Genomic DNA, 16,270 nt, shown 5'->3' with positions numbered 1-16,270 from the left:
GACCTTCTTGCCCTCTCCAACTCCCTGAAGGGAGGTTGTAGCCAGGTGGGGGTTGGGCTCTTCTCTCAAGCAACCAGCACCAGAACAAGAGGACACAGTCTCAAGCTGTGCCAGGGGGAGGTGTAGGCTGGAGGTGAGGAGAAAGTTCTTCCCAGCAAGAGGAATTGGCCCTTGGGATGTGCTGCCCAGGAGGGTGGTGGAGTCCCTGTGCCTGGAGGTGTTCAAAGGAGGCTTGGATGTGGCCCTTGGAGCCAGGGTTTGGCTGGCAGGAGGTGTTGGGTGTTAGGTTGGACTTGCTGATCCCTGAGCTCTTTTCCAGCCTGGTTGGACTTGCTGATCCCTGAGCTCTTTTCCAGCCTGGTTGGACTTGCTGATCCCTCAGCTCTTTTCCAGCCTGGTTGGTTCTGTGATGGTTGTGGCCATACAACAAGAGAGCAAAAGCCACTTCCAGGAGCTGGCTTCGGAAGGAGAGCGGCGTGACACCGAGCTGGGGAGCGTCTCCTGCTTGATCTTTCTCAGCTTGTGGCTTTCTTTTCTGGCTTTTCTTGTTTTTGCAGGTACCAAGGCCTAGTCCACACTTTTGAGCTCAGCTCCTGGCAAAGATGTCCCTCTCCAAGAGGGAGCTGGATGAGCTGAAGCCATGGATCGAGAAGACGGTGAAGCGAGTCCTGGGCTTCTCGGAGCCCACCGTGGTCACCGCCGCCCTGAACTGCGTGGGGAAGGGCATGGACAAGAAGAAAGCAGCTGGTAGGTTCCACAGAGAGGGGGCTCAGAGCCCTTGGGGGGAGCAAATTATTGCACAGAAATCCCCTCCAAGGCTGTTGAAATGGTTGATAGCAGGCTGAACAAAGCCAGCGGCGTGCCCGGGGGGTGCCGAGAAAGGCCAAGGGCATCCTGGCCTGCAACAGGCAGAGTGTGGCCAGCAGCAGCAGGGAGCTCATCCTGCCCTGTGCTCAGCGCTGCTCAGGCCACACCTTGAGTCCTGTGGCCAGTTCTGGGCTCCTCAGTTCAAGAAGGACATTGAGAGACTTGAAGGTGTCCAGAGAAGGGCAACAAAGCTGGGGAGGGGTCTGGAGCACAGCCCTGTGAGGAGAGGCTGAGGGAGCTGGGGTTGCTGAGCCTGGAGAAGAGGAGGCTCAGGGGAGACCTTCTTGCTCTCTACAACTCCCTGGAGGGAGGTTGTAGCCAGGTGGGGGTTGGTCTTTTCTCCCAGGCACCCAGCACCAGAGCAAGAGGACACAGTCTCAAGCTGTGCCAGGGGGAGATTTAGGCTGGAGGTGAGGAGAAAGTTCTTCCCAGCAAGAGGAATTGGCCCTTGGGATGTGCTGCCCAGGGAAGTGATGGAGTCCCCATCACTGGAAGTGTTTTAAAACAGCCTGGATGAGGCCCTTGGTGCCATGGTTGAGTTGATTGGATGGTGCTGGGTGTTAGGTTGGACTTGATGCATCTCTGAGGTCTTTTCCAGCCTGGTTCATTCTATTCTAAAGCAGGTTTCAACTCCCTCCCTCTATTCCTGGAGGCACAGGTTGTGTTTGGTTGCTGCTGGGGGTGGAAGGGGGGAAAGGGAAGGGGATAAATGTCACCTTTGGAGCTGTGCAATGTGGTTTGATAAAGAGCAAACCAAACCTCCCCCAAGCTGGAAGCTGTGGAGCCTGCATGCAGGGGCACACCCCCCCCCCCCAGAGGTGACCTGGGGAGTCCAGGCAAGTCCACAGACAGGTGAGAGACAATCAGAAGCTTTGGGATGTGTTGCAGAACCTGAGGAGGTAAAAATGACTTCAAGGCTCCTTTTTCTGTGGTGATCATTTATTCCCCTGGCTGCTTTGGTTTGGTTGGGGTTTGGTTGTGGTGACCATCTGAGTCACCACTGATGTCCAGAGTCTGGACTCCGTCCAGGGTTTAAAGCTCCCAGCAGAGGGATCTGCAGATCCTGCACCATGGCTCAGAGGGTTGGGAGCAGCAGTTCAGGGTCTAGTTGGAGGCCTGGTGCCTGTGGTGTTCCCCAGGGCTGAGGCCTGGGTCCAGTCTTTCTCAGCAATGGTTTGGCTAAAGGGACAGAGTGGACCCTCAGTCATTGTGTAACTGGCACCAAACTGGCAGCAGTGGCTGCACCCTGTCAGGGCTGTGCTGCCATCCAGCCAGGCCTGGCCAGGCTGGAGAGCTGGGGAGGGGAACCTCAAGAGGTTCAACCAGGGTGAGTGGAGGGTCCTGCCATTGGGGGAAGCAACCTCCTGCAGCAGTACAGGGGAGGAAGTGACCTGCTGGGAAGCAGCTCCTCAGAGAAGGGCCTGGGAGTGCTGGGGGATAACGAGGTGCCCAGGAGCCAGCAAGGTGCCCTCATGGCCAGGGAGGCCTCAAAGGTCTGCTGGGGGCAGTCAGAAGAGTGTGGAGGATCTTCTGCCCCTCTGTTCTGCCCTGGAAAAGCTACCTCAGGAGTGCTGGGGCCAGGGCTGGGTTTCCCAGTTGTAGAGACACTGGGAGCTACTGGAGAGGGTCCAGGGGAGGCTGGGAAGCTGCTGAGGGGCCTGGAGCAGCTCTGGGAGGAGCAAAGGCTGAGAGCCTGGAGAGAAAGCAGCCCCAGAGATCTGATCAGTGCTCAGGAAGAGCTAAAGGGGCTGTGGGGAGCAAGAGGATGGAGCTGGGATCTTCTTAGTGGTGCTCAGGGATGGGACAAGGGGCATGGGGCACAAGGGACCCCAGGAGGTTCCATCTGAGCATGGGGAGAGAGCTGTTTGGTGTGAGGCTGCTGGAGGCCTGGAGCAGGCTGCCCAGAGAGGTTGTGGAGTCTCTTCCTCTGGAGAACTTCCAGCCCTCCCTGGGCACTGTGCTGCTGGGCAAGCTGCTGGGGGTGCCCTGCTGGAGCCAGGGGGCTTGGGGGAGGTGCTCTCCAGAGGTCCCCTCTGACCTCACCATGCTGGGATCCCAGAGGCTTCCAGAGCCCAGGTCACAGCCCCTGCTGTGTTGGCAAGGTTGAATCCACTCAGAGTCAGGGTGTTGCAGCTTTGCAGGGGTGTCTCTGAATTAACTCTGCTCTTCAGCATGAGCCAGCAGTGTGCACTTGGCAGCCCAGAGAGCCAATCACATCCTGGGCTGCAGCAAGGGGAGCAGAGCCAGCAGGGAGAGGGAGGAGATTCTGCCCCTCTGCTCCGCTCTGGTGAGACCTCAGCTGGAGCTCTGTGTCCAGTTCTGGAGGAGCCTCTATATCAGGAAGGATCTGGAGGTGCTGGAAGGTGTCCAGAGCAGGGCCATGAGGAGGAACAGAGGGCTGGAGCTGCTCTGCTGTGAGGACAGCCTGAGAGAGTTGGGGTCGTGCAGGCTGGAGAGGAGAAGGCTCCAGGGAGACCTAATTGTGGCCTTCCAGGATCTGCAGGGGGCTGCAAGGAAGCTGGGGAGGGACTTTGGAGGGTGTCAGGGAGGGATAGGACTGGGGGGGGGGGATGGAGCAAAACTAGAAGTGGAGAGATTCAGCTTGGGTGTGAGGAAGAAGTTGTTCCCCATGAGGGTGGTGAGAGCCTGGCCCAGGCTGCCCGGGGCGGGTGGTGGAAGCTTCATCCCTGGGGAGGTGTTTCAGGCCAGGCTGGAGGTGGCTGTGAGCAACCCGCCCTGGTGTGAGGGGTGGGTTGGAGCTGGCTGAGCCTTCCTACCCTGACAGCTGCCTGATTGTGTGATCCTCCAGACCACCTCAAGCCCTTCCTGGATGACTCCACGCTGCGCTTCGTGGACAAGCTCTTCGAGGCGGTGGAGGAAGGCCGCAGCTCCAGGCACTCCAAGTCCAACAGCGACCGCAGCCGCAAGCGAGAGCTCAAGGTGATTATTGAGCATTCCTTGCTTTTGCTCTCTTTGGTTTGCTTTGGTTTTGCTCTGCTTTGGTGTTTTTGGTGTGTTGTTGTGTTGTTGTTTTTTTCCCCTCCTGTGGTTTGGTGGCCCTGGAGGCAGCACTTGAGGCTCTGCCACACTTTCCTCTTCCGGAGAGGTACATCTCCTACCGGCTTCAAGTTCAAGAGAAAAGACTTCTCTCCATGATGAAGTGTGTGAGCCTTGGCCTTTCTGCTTCCCTCCCCTGAAGGCAGTGGCCTCTTCTCCTTTGCTGGCCACCAAGGTGGAAACTTGGGCTTTTGATTTCCTTCATGATCTTGCCAGCAGAGTCACCTCACAGGGCTCCATCTCTCCTCGTACAGCAGCCCAGCTCCTGCCAGCTTCTCATCGCTCTTCCTTGCCCGGTCACAGCACGTCTCGCTCTGCCAGCCCACTGCTTTGGGCTCTGTGCTGGGTGATCCACTGGGGCTTCATCCTCTTTTTTTTCCCCCATCCTCAGTCAGCAGAGACTGGGTTTTGACACCTCCTCTTGTAGCAGGAGGTGGATTACCTCATGGCCTCTCTTCATCCTGCTCCCCCTTTACGCAGGGAGTTCCCTTTCGCTCCTGAGGTTCCTGTTCCGTGTCAGTCTGGGTCAGTTTTAGTCAGCTCTCAACCTCAGTGAGCCAGAATGATCCTGGTCAGGGTTTGGATCACTTCAGTGTGTTGGGAGCCAGCTGCCTCCATGATTTTCTGTTGAGAAACTCAGTGTCTTTCTGAAGCTTTAACCAGAGCCACAGAGAGTCTCCTGTAGGTCTGGCATAACCCAGAGTGCTGCCTTTAAAACAGCTTCCTGCAGAGCTGGCACAGCCACAGCCTGGCTGAGCTGCCACTGGGCTGGTAGAAAGTGAGGGTTTGGTGAGGGCTGGGGCATCCTCACTGCTGCCTTCAGCTCCTGTTGCTTCTGAGCTCTTTGAGGAGGTGACAGAGAGGAAGGGACATCATCGATCCCTTGGTGGTAGCAGGATTGCAGGGGGCAGGGTGACTCTTGCAGCCCCAGCAGCGTGCATGGATCCCACCTCTTTCACAAGTGGAGTTCAGTTTGTGCCCTCTTTGTGCCTCATCCTCTGCTCTTCCTCTTGGCCATGGCTGCAGGACAGTGGGAGGGGAGGGAGCAGAGGGGACCTCTGGCAGAGCAGAGCAGGGATGGGGCTGGCTCTGCCCTCGGTGGTTGTTCTCCAGCGAAGCATCCTCTGGGGCATCTCACGTGGCTGCAGATGGCTGATGGTCTTAACCCAACAGTAGGAGTGGGAAGCAGCAAAGCAGATGATCCTCTTCTCTTCCTCCTAGCATGGGGGCAGGCATCCTGTCTGCCCAACCAGCAGGCTCTTCTCTCCAGAGTTACCTTTCTTGGAGGCCTCATCAAGATCTAGACCTGTCCTGACCCTGCTGTAACCCGAGCCGCTCTAGCGAGCCTGTCACCTCCCAGTTATCCTCACAGCCAGCCAGCCAGACCCACCCCTGCCCCCCAGTGCAGGTGCTTGAGGTGATTCTCTACTTTCACACCCAGCACCCAGCAGTGGATCAGCCCCCCAGCTGCCTCTTGCTGCTGGCGTGGGCTGCCTGCAGCACCCTGCCTGGGCCTCCGGCTTCTCTCCTTGGTTGACTCTCGTGGGGTAGGTCGTTGCTTGGGAAGTTTCAGGAGGTGAAACGGAATGGTTTGCACACTTTATACTATGGGCAAGTCCTTTCTCTTGAACTTGTAGGTTTTCCAAGGAGTACCTGTGGATGAGGAAGTGTCCTTGTAGGATATGAGCCCGGTATAGTGAAGAAGGGATTGCAACTAACGCTTACGACCGGTGTGTATCGTTTTCTTTTCCAATAACACCTTGACACACACTCACACAGAGTGGCATGGACAGACTCAGCTGACCCTTCCCCCCTTCCCCCCACCCCCCCAAAAAAACCCCACCCCAAACCCCAACACAACCCCAGATGAAATCCACAACCTCACAAGATGGATCAGAGCTCCACATAAAAGCCCCACCTCATCTTCGCTCTTCCTGACCCTCGTGCTGCGCGGGGTCCGTCGGCGCGGTTGGTGCTGGGCTGAGCTGAGCTGAGCAGCTTGGTTTTGAGAGCAGTCTTTGGATCCCAGCTGGAGAGTTGAGGCAGTGCTGCAGGGCTGTCCTGACCCACCCTGGGTCTGGGGTATGGTAGGGCCAGCGCAGCTCAGGATCGTAGAATCGTGGAGTGGTTTGGGTTGGAAGAGAGCTTTGCGGATCGTGGGGTCCAAGCCCTGCCCCAGCGCTGCCAGGGCACCGCCAAACCCTGGCACTCAGCACCACATCTCCACAACTTTCAGACCCCTCTAGGGCTGGAGGCTCCACCACTGCCCAGGCCAGGCCTTGACAACCCTCAAGGGGCAGAAATTGTTCCTCATGTCCAACATAAACCTCCCCTGGGGCAGCTCGTGGCCATTTCCTCTTGTCTCATCATTTGTTCCTGGGGAGAAGAGACCAACCCCAACCTGGCTCCAGCCTCCTCTCAGGGAGTTGCAGACAGCCAGAAGACTTCCCCTTGGCCTCCTTTTCTCCAGGCTGAACAACCCCAGCTCTCTCAGCTGTTCCTCCTAGGGCTTGTTCTCCAGCTTACTTTGCCACACTCTCTGAGCTTGGTGGAAGACCTGGAAGCTATTGTGGCCCAGTCAGGCCAGCTCGGGGCAGGCTTTCTCCATCTCTCCAGCTGGCTTAGTGAGACCTTAAACCACCTCAGTGTCAAAAGAAAACCCCTTTGACCACCTGTGGGAGCAGTGGTGGCTTTCACACAGGCATGTCCCTGTGGTGTCTCCTGTCTTTCACCCTCTTGGCTGATCAGCAGTGATGCTTCTCTGGTGGGCATGGGTTTCACATGGGATTAGCAGGAAATGAGCCTGCAAGTGCTGCTCTGCAAACTCTTGGAAGCCACCAAATCTGCTGGTTTGTTTCTTCACCTAAAACCCAGGGGCTGTGGAGGAGAACACTGTGGGTTTAACCCACGTTTTCTCTCTCTCTCTCTTTTCCATCAGGATGTGTTTGGTGATGACTCTGAGGTGTCCAAGGAGTCCTCCGGCGTCAAGAAGCGACGGATACCACGATTTGAGGAGGTGGAGGATGAGCCAGAGGTCATTCCAGGCCCACCTTCAGAGAGCCCTGGGATGCTCACCAAGCTGCAGGTCAGTCTAAGCAGGCTGGGCCCCAGACATCTGGACCCCCAGCATGTGTCACAAGCTGAGCAGGCAAATGCTGAGGTGCTTCTGAGACTCTCCTGCCCGCTGCAGTCGTTGCCTGTGTTGCTTTCACTGCTGTTTGTGCACTGGGCTGGTGATGGTGCAAAGGGTTTGAGTGGGAGGGGTTTGGATCTTTGCTTGAGCTGGACTTAAAGGTCTTGGGGGAGAGTGGCTGTGCTGTGAGGTTCCCTCTCTGCAGCTGGAGGTTGTTGTTTAAGGGTGGTTGCACACAACTCTGTTCTCAGTAAGCCTGCTCAGGTGCACTTGCAGCTGTAAAAAGGCTGCTGAGGGTCTCCTTCAGCAGGAGGGACTCAAAATCCACTGGCCAGGGCATAACACTTGGCTGTCCTCTTCTCTTCCCACAGATCAAGCAGATGATGGAAGCAGCTACCCGGCAGATTGAGGAGAGGAAAAAGCAGCTCAGCTTCATCAGCCCCCCAGCCCCACAGGTACCTGCTGGCAGCAGTGGGCAGAGTCTGTGCTCCCTGGTTATAGAATCCTCCAATCCCAGCATGGGGAGGGTGGGAAGAGGGACTTCTGGAGATCATCTCCTCCAAACCCTCTGCTCCAGCAGCTTGCCCAGGAGCACAATGGCCAGGGGGGGTTGGAAGCTCTGCAGAGAAGGAGACTCCACAACCTCTCTGGGCAGCCTGCTCCAGAACCCTCACACCAAACAACTTTCTCCTCATGCTCAGCTCCAACCTCCTGGGGTCATTTGTGCCCCTTGCCCTGGCCCTGGGCACCACTGAGCAGAGTCTGGCCCCAGCTTCTTGCCCCCTTTAGCTCTTGCTGAGCTTTAATCAGATCCCCACTGGGGCTGCTCTGCCCCAGGGCTCTCGGCCTTTGCTCCTCCCAGAGCTGCTCCAGGCCCCTCAGCAGCTTCCCAGCCTCCCCTGGACTCGCTCCAGTAGCTCCCAGTCTCTCTACAACTGGGAAGCCCAGCACTGGCCCCAGCCCTCCAGATGAGGCCTCCTCAGGGCAGAGCAGAGGGGCAGCAGATCCTCCCTCGGCCCTGCCGACTGCCTCCAGCAGCCGCCTGGGGCCTCCTTGGCCAGAAGGGCACCTTCTGGCTCCAGGGCACCTTGCTGTTCCCCCAGTGCCACCCCTGGGGGAGAAAGGTAACAAACCTCCTGCTCTGCCCACAGCCCAAGATCTCTTCCTCCTCGCAGTCGGAGCGGCTGCCCATCGGCAACACCATCCAGCCCTCGCAGGCGGCCACCTTCATGAACGACGCCATCGAGAAGGCCAGGAAGGCTGCGGAGCTGCAGGCCCGCATCCAGGCCCAGCTGGCCCTCAAGCCAGGGCTGATTGGCAATGCCAACATGGTGGGGCTGGCCAACCTGCACGCCATGGGCATCGCGCCGCCGTGAGTACCGCTGCTGGCTCCCGCAGCTGGCGCCCAGATGCCGGTGGAAGGTCTGACCAAAGGCTTCCCCCCCCCGGCCCCTGCCCCGCACAAGGAGGATGTGGAGCTGCGGGGAGAGGGTCCAGGGGAGGCCACAAAGATGAGCAGAGGCTGGAGAGCCAACCCTGTGGGGACAGGCTTGGGAGAGTTGGGGCTGTTCAGCCTGGTGAATAGAAGGCTCCTGGGAAACCTCAGAGCGGCCTTACTGTAGCTGGAGGGGGCCCAGGAGAGCTGGGGAGGGACTTTTGAGAAGGGCTTGGAGTGACAGGGTGAGGGACAGTGGCTTTGAGCTGGCAGAGAGGAGATGGAGAGTGGAGAGGAGGAAGAAATTCTGGAGAGCTGAGGAGGGACTTTTGAGAAGGGCTTGGAGTGACAGGGTGAGGGACAATGACTTTGAGCTGGGAGAGTGGAGATGGAGAGGAAGAAGAAATTCTAGAGAGCTGAGGAGGGACTTTTGAGAAGGGCTTGGAGTGACAGGGTGAGGGACAATGGCTTTGAGCTGGCAGAGAGGAGATGGAGAGTGGAGAGGAGGAAGAAATTCTAGAGAGCTGAGGAGGGACTTTTGAGAAGGGCTTGGAGTGACAGGGTGAGGGACAGTGGCTTTGAGCTGGCAGAGAGGAGATGGAGAGTGGAGAGGAGGAAGAAATTCTAGAGAGCTGAGGAGGGACTTCAGAGAAGGGCTTGGAGTGACAGGGTGAGGGACAGTGGCTTTGAGCTGGCAGAGAGGAGATGGAGAGTGGAGAGGAGGAAGAAATTCTAGAGAGCTGAGGAGGGACTTTTGAGAAGGGCTTGGAGTGACAGGGTGAGGGACAATGGCTTTGAGCTGGCAGAGAGGAGATGGAGAGTGGAGAGGAGGAAGAAATTCTAGAGAGCTGAGGAGGGACTTCAGAGAAGGGCTTGGAGTGACAGGGTGAGGGACAGTGGCTTTGAGCTGGCAGAGAGGAGATGGAGAGTTGAGAGAAGGAAGAAATACTTGACAGTGGGGATGGGGGAGAGCCTGGAACAGGCTGCCCAGGGAAGTTGTGGATGCCTCCTCCCTGGAGGTGTTCAAGGCCAGGCTGGTTGAGGCCTTGAGCAGCCTGGGCTGGTGGGAGGTGTCCCTGCCCATGGTAGGGGGCTCGGAACCGGCTGAGCTTTGAGCTCCCTTCCAACCCAACCCATTCTAGGATGTAACGTTCGGAGGAGGCCTTTGCAGGTCATGGACTGGTTGGGTCCTTACCCAACCTCACCTTTCCTTTGGGTGAATGCATGAAAAGCTGAGCAGAGCAACATCTCCTCTCTGCTTTTGTTCCTTCTGCCCCAGGAAAGTGGAGCTGAAGGATCAGACAAAACCCACCCCCCTGATCCTGGACGAGCAAGGCCGAACCGTCGACGCCACCGGCAAGGAGATTGAGCTGACTCACCGCATGCCAACCTTGAAAGCCAACATCAGAGCTGTGAAGAGAGAGCAGTTCAAGCAGCAGCTGAAAGAGAAGCCCTCAGAGGACATGGAGTCCAACACCTACTTTGACCCCCGGGTCTCCATCAGCCCAGCCCAGCGGCAGAAGCGAACCTTCAAGTTCCACGAGAAAGGCAAATTCGAGAAGATTGCCCAGAGGCTGAGGACAAAGGTACCTGAGGCCTTGCCCTGCTGACTGAGACTAGCCAGCAGTGTGCCCAAGAGGGCCAAGGGCATCCTGGCCTGCAGCAGGAAGAGTGGGGCCAGCAGGAGCAGGGAGCGCATCCTGCCCTGCGCTCAGCACTGCTGAGGCCACACCTAGAGTCTTGTGTCCAGTTCTGGGCTCCTCAGGTTAGGAAAGAGGTTGAGCTGCTGGAAGGGGTCCAGAGAAGGGCAACAAAGCTGGGGAGGGGTCTGGGGTACAGCCCTGTGAGGAGAGGCTGAGGGAGCTGGGGGTGCTTAGCCTGGAAAGGAGGAGGCTCAGGGGAGACCTCCTTGCTCTCTCCAACTCCCTGAAGGGAGGCTGTAGCCAGGTGGGGGCTGGGCTCTTCTCCCAGGCACCCACCACCAACAGACAGAGAGGACACAGCCTCAAGGTGTGCCAGGGGAGGTTTAGACTGAAGATGAGGAAGAAGTTCTTCCCAGAAAGAGAGACTGGCCCTTGGGATGTGCTGCCCAGGGAGGTGGTGGAGTCACCATCACTGGAGGTGTTTAGGAGGAGCCTGGATGAGGCCCTTGGTGCCATGGTTGAGTTGATTAGATGGTGCTGGGTGACAGGTTGGACTCCATGATCTCTGAGGTCTTTTCCAACCTGGTCCTACTCCATTCCCACTCTACTCCATTCCCACTCTACTCCATTCCCACTCTACTCCATTCCCACTCTACTCCATTCCCACTCTACTCCATTCCCACTCTACTCCATTCCCACTCTACTCCATTCCCACTCTACTCCATTCCCACTCTACTCCATTCCCACTCTACTCCATTCCCACTCTACTCCATTCCCACTCTACTCCATTCCCACTCTACTCCATTCCCACTCTACTCCATTCCCACTCTACTCCATTCCCACTCTACTCCATTCCCACTCTACTCCTATTCTATGCAGAGGGGTTGGGGCTTGGCTCTGCTCTCCTGGGCTGGTGAAGGGAGCTGTGAGCAAGAAGCTCTTCAGTAAGGGCGCCTCAGTTACTTGGTTTTGTGTCAGGGAGGTGCCCAAATCAGAACAGAAAGCATTTCCTGGCAGCTGTTGCCACTTTGAAAGGCAAAAATGTTGGCCAGTGGTAAATAATCTCCCCAAGAGCAGAGCCAGCTGGGGGTGCTCCCTGCAGAGGTGCTTGCTCCAGAGGAGGAGGTTTAAGGGAACTGTGGACATTCTTGGGGGGGGAAGGGGAACAGAAGAGCTTTGTTAGACAGTAAGATCCAGGGATATGATGGCCAGGGAGCCATTCCTTGGGGGTTGTTCCATGCTCCTAGTGATCTAGGATGAGATCTGGGGCAGGTTTCAGGGCTGCCATCAGCTCTGTGTGGTTTCTTCTGTGGCCTGCTTCAGAAACGCGGCGGTGGAGACGGAGCTCTGCTGCTTCCAGGAGGTTGTCCTGTCTTGGAACGACCTCTCCATGGCATTTTTCCTCTCCCATGCTCTCAGGCTCAACTAGAAAAGCTGCAGGCTGAGATCTCCCAGGCTGCCAGGAAGACAGGGATCCACACCTCCACCAAGTTGGCTCTTATCACCCCGAAAAAAGAGCTGAAAGAGGGGGAGATCCCCGAGATCGAGTGGTGGGACTCCTACATCATCCCAAACGGCCTCGACCTGTAAGTAGTTTACTGCCCAGAGCTCAGGGAGCTTCTTGGGGCTGCAGGTGAGCCAGGCTGTGCCCAGGTGGCCAAGCAATGAGTGTTCTGCTCAAGTCTTGTTCCTGGTGGAGTTGTGGGAAGCCAGGAACCATGAGGGGGAACACTTCATGGGGGGGGAGACGCCTCGGTCAGCACAGCAGCACTCTGTGCTTTGCGTAGGGGTTTGTGTGCGGTGTCACCCCTGCCCTCAGGGCAGCCTTGGGTTTTCTCCAGGGCTTGTGTTTAAGGGAGCAGAGGAAGTGGAGCTGGGAGGTTTGCAGTGACACCCAGCTGTCTCCTTTCTAGGAAAGGTGGAACATCCTCCAAGAGGGACGAGTACTTTGGGATCACAAACCTCGTGGAGCACCCGGCACAGCTCAGCCCACCAGGTACCCTCCTGGGGTTTGGGTGACTCTGGTGTGAAACTGAATCCTTCAGGCAGCTGGGGCTTGGAGTGGAGAACCAGAATGTGGCTTTCCAGTCAAGGAACAGCCCTGACTTGGTTCTCCTGCTTCAGTGTTTGGGGCAAAGAGCCTGCAAGCACCACGTCCACGGTGGGAACCGTGGACCAAGTACCATGTCCCCGAGTGGGGAGCAAAATGGTTGTGGTGGGGTTTTCTCTCTTGCTTCCTAAAAGCAGGTGGGTGTTGATCTTGCCTCCTTTCTCTTCCCAGTGGACAGTGACACACCAGTGACCCTGGGTGTTTATTTAACCAAGAAAGAGCAGAAGAAATTACGGCGACAGACTCGGAGAGAAGCCCAGAAGGAGCTGCAAGAGAAAGTCAGGCTGGGCCTGATGCCACCACCAGAGCCCAAAGGTAAGGTGAGGTCTACAGCAGGCAAGCTGCAGGCCAACCTGGGGCTTGTAGCCATCAAACCCAGGAGCCTGGGGCTGGGTGCTGGCTGGGAATGCTGCAGGCAGCTCAGCCTGGAGGGCATTGCACAGATCACTGTGGTGGTGGCATCCAATACCTGCTCACACAGTTGGTTAATGAGGCTGCCAGCCTGCCCAGTGGTCCTGTGCTCTACCACTGTGTGGACCATTAGGTGACCTCTGGAGGTCCTTTCCAAGCAGTGGCCAAAGGGAGCCTCCCATGGCTTCTCCTGCACTTTTCCTTGCAGTAAGAATCTCCAACTTGATGAGAGTGCTGGGCACAGAAGCTGTTCAAGACCCAACCAAGGTGGAAGCTCACGTCAGAGCACAGATGGCGAAGAGACAGAAGTAGGTGGCACATTGCTACCACTTTGAGGGGGAGGCTGGGTTTAGGTGGATTTGTTACTGAAGTGGATTGTTTAGCTTTTAGGAAGTTACAGGGCTTGAATTTACTCTCCCTGCCAGGAGGGGAAGGATTAATCCTGCTGCACAAGTTGCCTCACTACTGTTGGCCTCCAAGTCACTCAGTAATGGGAGCCAGAGGCTGAACAGGGCTGGGGACTGGCTTAAACCCTACTTGCTTTTAATTCAGGCAGAAGTCTGGGCAGGAATTGCAGCTCCTTTAGCATGATGGAACATGGGAGAGGAGGATCCCTTGCAGTGTCATCCCAGGTATGTTGCAGGCTGCATTTTGCTTACTGGCTGCCTCTCTTCTTTGCATGCAGAGCTCACGAAGAGGCAAACGCTGCCAGGAAGCTCACAGCAGAACAGCGAAAAGCCAAGAAGGTTAAAAAGCTGAAAGAAGATGTTTCACAGGGGGTTCACATAGCTGTGTACAGGTGAGGGCTGGCTCCTCTCAGCCATGGCTCATCCTGCAGCCAGGGTGCCCTGGATTGGTGGGCTGAAGAGAACTTTATGAGGTTCAATAAGACAAAGAGCAAGGTCCTGTGCCTGGGTCGGGGCGATCCTGGATCTCAGTCCAGGCTCTGGGGGATAATGAGAGCAGCCCTGCAGAGAAGGACTTGGGGGTGCTGGTGGGGGAGAAGCTGGACAGGAGCCAGCAATGGGTACTTGCAGCCCAGAAGGCTGAGAGCAGCCTGGGCTGCATCAGAAGCAGAGTGGCCAGAGATGGCTAGAGGGGATCCTGCCCCTCTGCTCTGGGGAGACCTCACCTGCAGGGCTGTGTCCGGTTCTAGCATAGTGGGAGGTGTCCTTGCCCATGGCATGGGGTTGGAACTGGATCTTCTTCAAGGTCCCTTTGAATCCAAACCATTCTGTGATTCTATGAACCCATCCACAAGATGGGAAGGGACAGCCACTACCTCCCTGAGCAGTCCAGCAACAACTAGGTGTCACCTTGAGAGTGTGGTTAAAGCCCTGAGGTGCTGGGGGAGGAAATGCCGAACCCGGTCGAGGCCTGGCTTGGTGAGAACAGTTTGGGTTTCCCCCAAGCATTTGGGGCTTGGTTGGTTAGTTTTGCTCTGTTTTGTGTTCTTCAGGGTCAGAAACTTGAGCAATCCAGCCAAAAAATTCAAAATTGAGGCAAATGCTGGCCAGCTCTACCTGACAGGCGTGGTGGTGCTACACAAAGATGTCAACGTGGTGGTGGTAGAAGGAGGTGAGCGCTTCACGGGCAGGGCTTTGGGAACACTTCAGCCTCCAACAGCTTGCCTCTGGCAAAACTCACCATGCAAATTGTTGGCTGAGGGTGATGGAAAGACAAGGAAGTGAGAAAGCTCCCTTAATTGTGGCTCTAATGAGGTTGGAGCTCGTTCTAATCCAGTGAGGGAGCCCAGCACGGTCCACGTTGAAGGGAAAAGCTCTTTGGCTTGAACCCTCGGAGCGAGGAGGGCCTCGGTTCTCAGTCTGCCACAGTTCCTCCTGGTTTCTGCTGAAGTTTTGGAAGGTGCTGAAGAGCCTGTTTGGCAGGAGGAAATCCTGAGGTGCCCCAGAGCTGAGTGTTGTGCCAAAGGATGTGGGAAAGGCTCGGCCAGCCTAGGGGTGTTAGCGCTGGATTAGCTTGGCCACGCTCCACTCGCCGTGCCCAGGCGTGCTGGGAGGTGCCTGTGGGCATCACTTGGCTCTGCTGTTCCTTCAGACCTGAAAATGGGAAGTGAAGGGAGTTCTTGTCAACCTGGAGTCTCAATTCTTCCCCAGGCCCCAAAGCACAGAAGAAATTCAAACGTCTCATGCTTCACCGAATAAAATGGGACGAGCAAACATCGAACACAAAGGGAGAGGGTAAGTGGGAGCTGGGCGCAGGGGACAAGGAGCCCTGAGCCTGCTGGCTTTGCTTTGGGGGGTCCAAAGTGATTTCAGAGAATCAACCAGGTTGGAAAAGACCTCAGAGATCATCAAGCCCAACCTAAGACCTAACACCTCCTAACTAAACCATGGCTCCAAGTGCCACGTCCAAGCCCGTTTTGAACACCTCCAGGGACAGGGACTCCACCACCTCCCTGGGCAGCACATCCCAAGGGCCAATCTCTCTTGCTGGGAAGAGCTTTCTCCTCACCTCCAGCCTATACGTCCCCTGGCACAGCTAGAGACTGTCTCCTCTTGTTCTGGTGCTGGGTGCCTGGGAGAAGAGCCCAACCCCCACCTGGCTCCAACCTCCCTTCAGGTAGTTGTGGAGAGCAAGAAGGTCTCCCCTGAGCCTCCTCTTCTCCAGCTTGTTGTTGTTCTTTCAGATGATGATGAGTCTGACGAGGAGTCCGTTAAGAAAACAAACAAATGCTCTCTGGTTTGGGAGGTGAGTGGTGGGTTACAGCTCACTATTGAGGGGGTTTAGGCTGGGGAAGAAGCCAGCCCCATCTGACAGCAGGTTACAAATGGGGCTTCGGGTCAGAGAGAGACCTGCTGCTCTGGCTCTCCTCCAGAGCGTTTCTCGGGCTGCAGCAGCTTCAGCTGGGGGGGGGGGGGGGGGATGGGAAACAAGGTTTATTCCCAGTTTCCCTGAGCCTTCCCTGGGAGCTGGGTGGGGAAATCCTCCCTTTCCTTTCTCCCAGGGCACAGCCAAGGACCGCAGCTTCGGCGAGATGAAATTCAAGCAGTGCCCCACGGAGAACATGGCACGGGAGCACTTTAAAAAGCACGGTGCAGAGCACTACTGGGACCTGGCCCTCAGCGAGTCCGTGCTGGAGTCCACAGACTGAGGCGAGAGGGGGCTGCGACGCCCCCTCCCCCCCACCTCCCCCTCGCCCCCTCCCCGCCGGAGCTCGGCCAGCCCCCTCCCCTCTTTGCTCTCCTCAGCACACCCATTAAAGACATATTTTTTAAGTCAACCCCCGGCGAACGCGTGTTTGTGCTTGCGGGGGGGGGGGGAGCGGCGGCGGAAGTGAAGGAGGGGAGGGAGGAGGGGAAGCCGCCGCCGGCGGCGGTGGTCGCGGCGGGTGCCCCCGGTGGGGGGGGTGGGGGAGCAGGGCGCGGCGCTGCCCCCCTCCTTTATTGGCGCCACAAAGTGCTTTGCGTTCGGACCCGCAGCTCTTTTGTCGGCGCCGCGCTCGCCTCCACGCTCCCCCCCGCCGCCCCGCCCGGGGCCGGGCGCCGCTCCGCCGGCTCGGGGGCCCGCCCGCCATCTTGCGGGGCGCGTGCGCGGGCGGGGCGGCGCGGGGCGCGTGCGCGGGCGGGGCCCGGCGCAGGCGCGCGCGGGGC

General features: G+C 57.4%; 1 protein-coding gene across 1 annotated transcript; it reads left to right on the top strand.

Moving 5' to 3' along the window:
* The first annotated feature begins 563 nt into the window (after positions 1 to 563).
* Positions 564 to 15,807, top strand: PRPF3 (pre-mRNA processing factor 3). The gene is made up of 15 exons (XM_009908373.2): positions 564 to 747; positions 3,677 to 3,807; positions 6,863 to 7,009; positions 7,429 to 7,512; positions 8,209 to 8,429; positions 9,772 to 10,078; positions 11,555 to 11,721; positions 12,049 to 12,131; positions 12,417 to 12,560; positions 12,865 to 12,964; positions 13,342 to 13,455; positions 14,116 to 14,234; positions 14,774 to 14,857; positions 15,307 to 15,368; positions 15,625 to 15,807. Exons 1-15 carry the CDS (start codon positions 603 to 605, stop codon positions 15,769 to 15,771), a joined length of 2,055 nt encoding a protein of 684 aa, XP_009906675.1. The 5' UTR covers positions 564 to 602; the 3' UTR covers positions 15,772 to 15,807.
* Positions 15,808 to 16,270: the final 463 nt, after the last annotated feature.

Source organism: Dryobates pubescens, chromosome 41 (assembly GCF_014839835.1).
Source record: "Dryobates pubescens isolate bDryPub1 chromosome 41, bDryPub1.pri, whole genome shotgun sequence".
NCBI classification, from domain to species: domain Eukaryota; kingdom Metazoa; phylum Chordata; class Aves; order Piciformes; family Picidae; genus Dryobates; species Dryobates pubescens.
The sequence above is the reverse complement of the archived record's forward strand: the minus strand, read 5'-3'. Positions and strand labels throughout refer to the sequence as shown.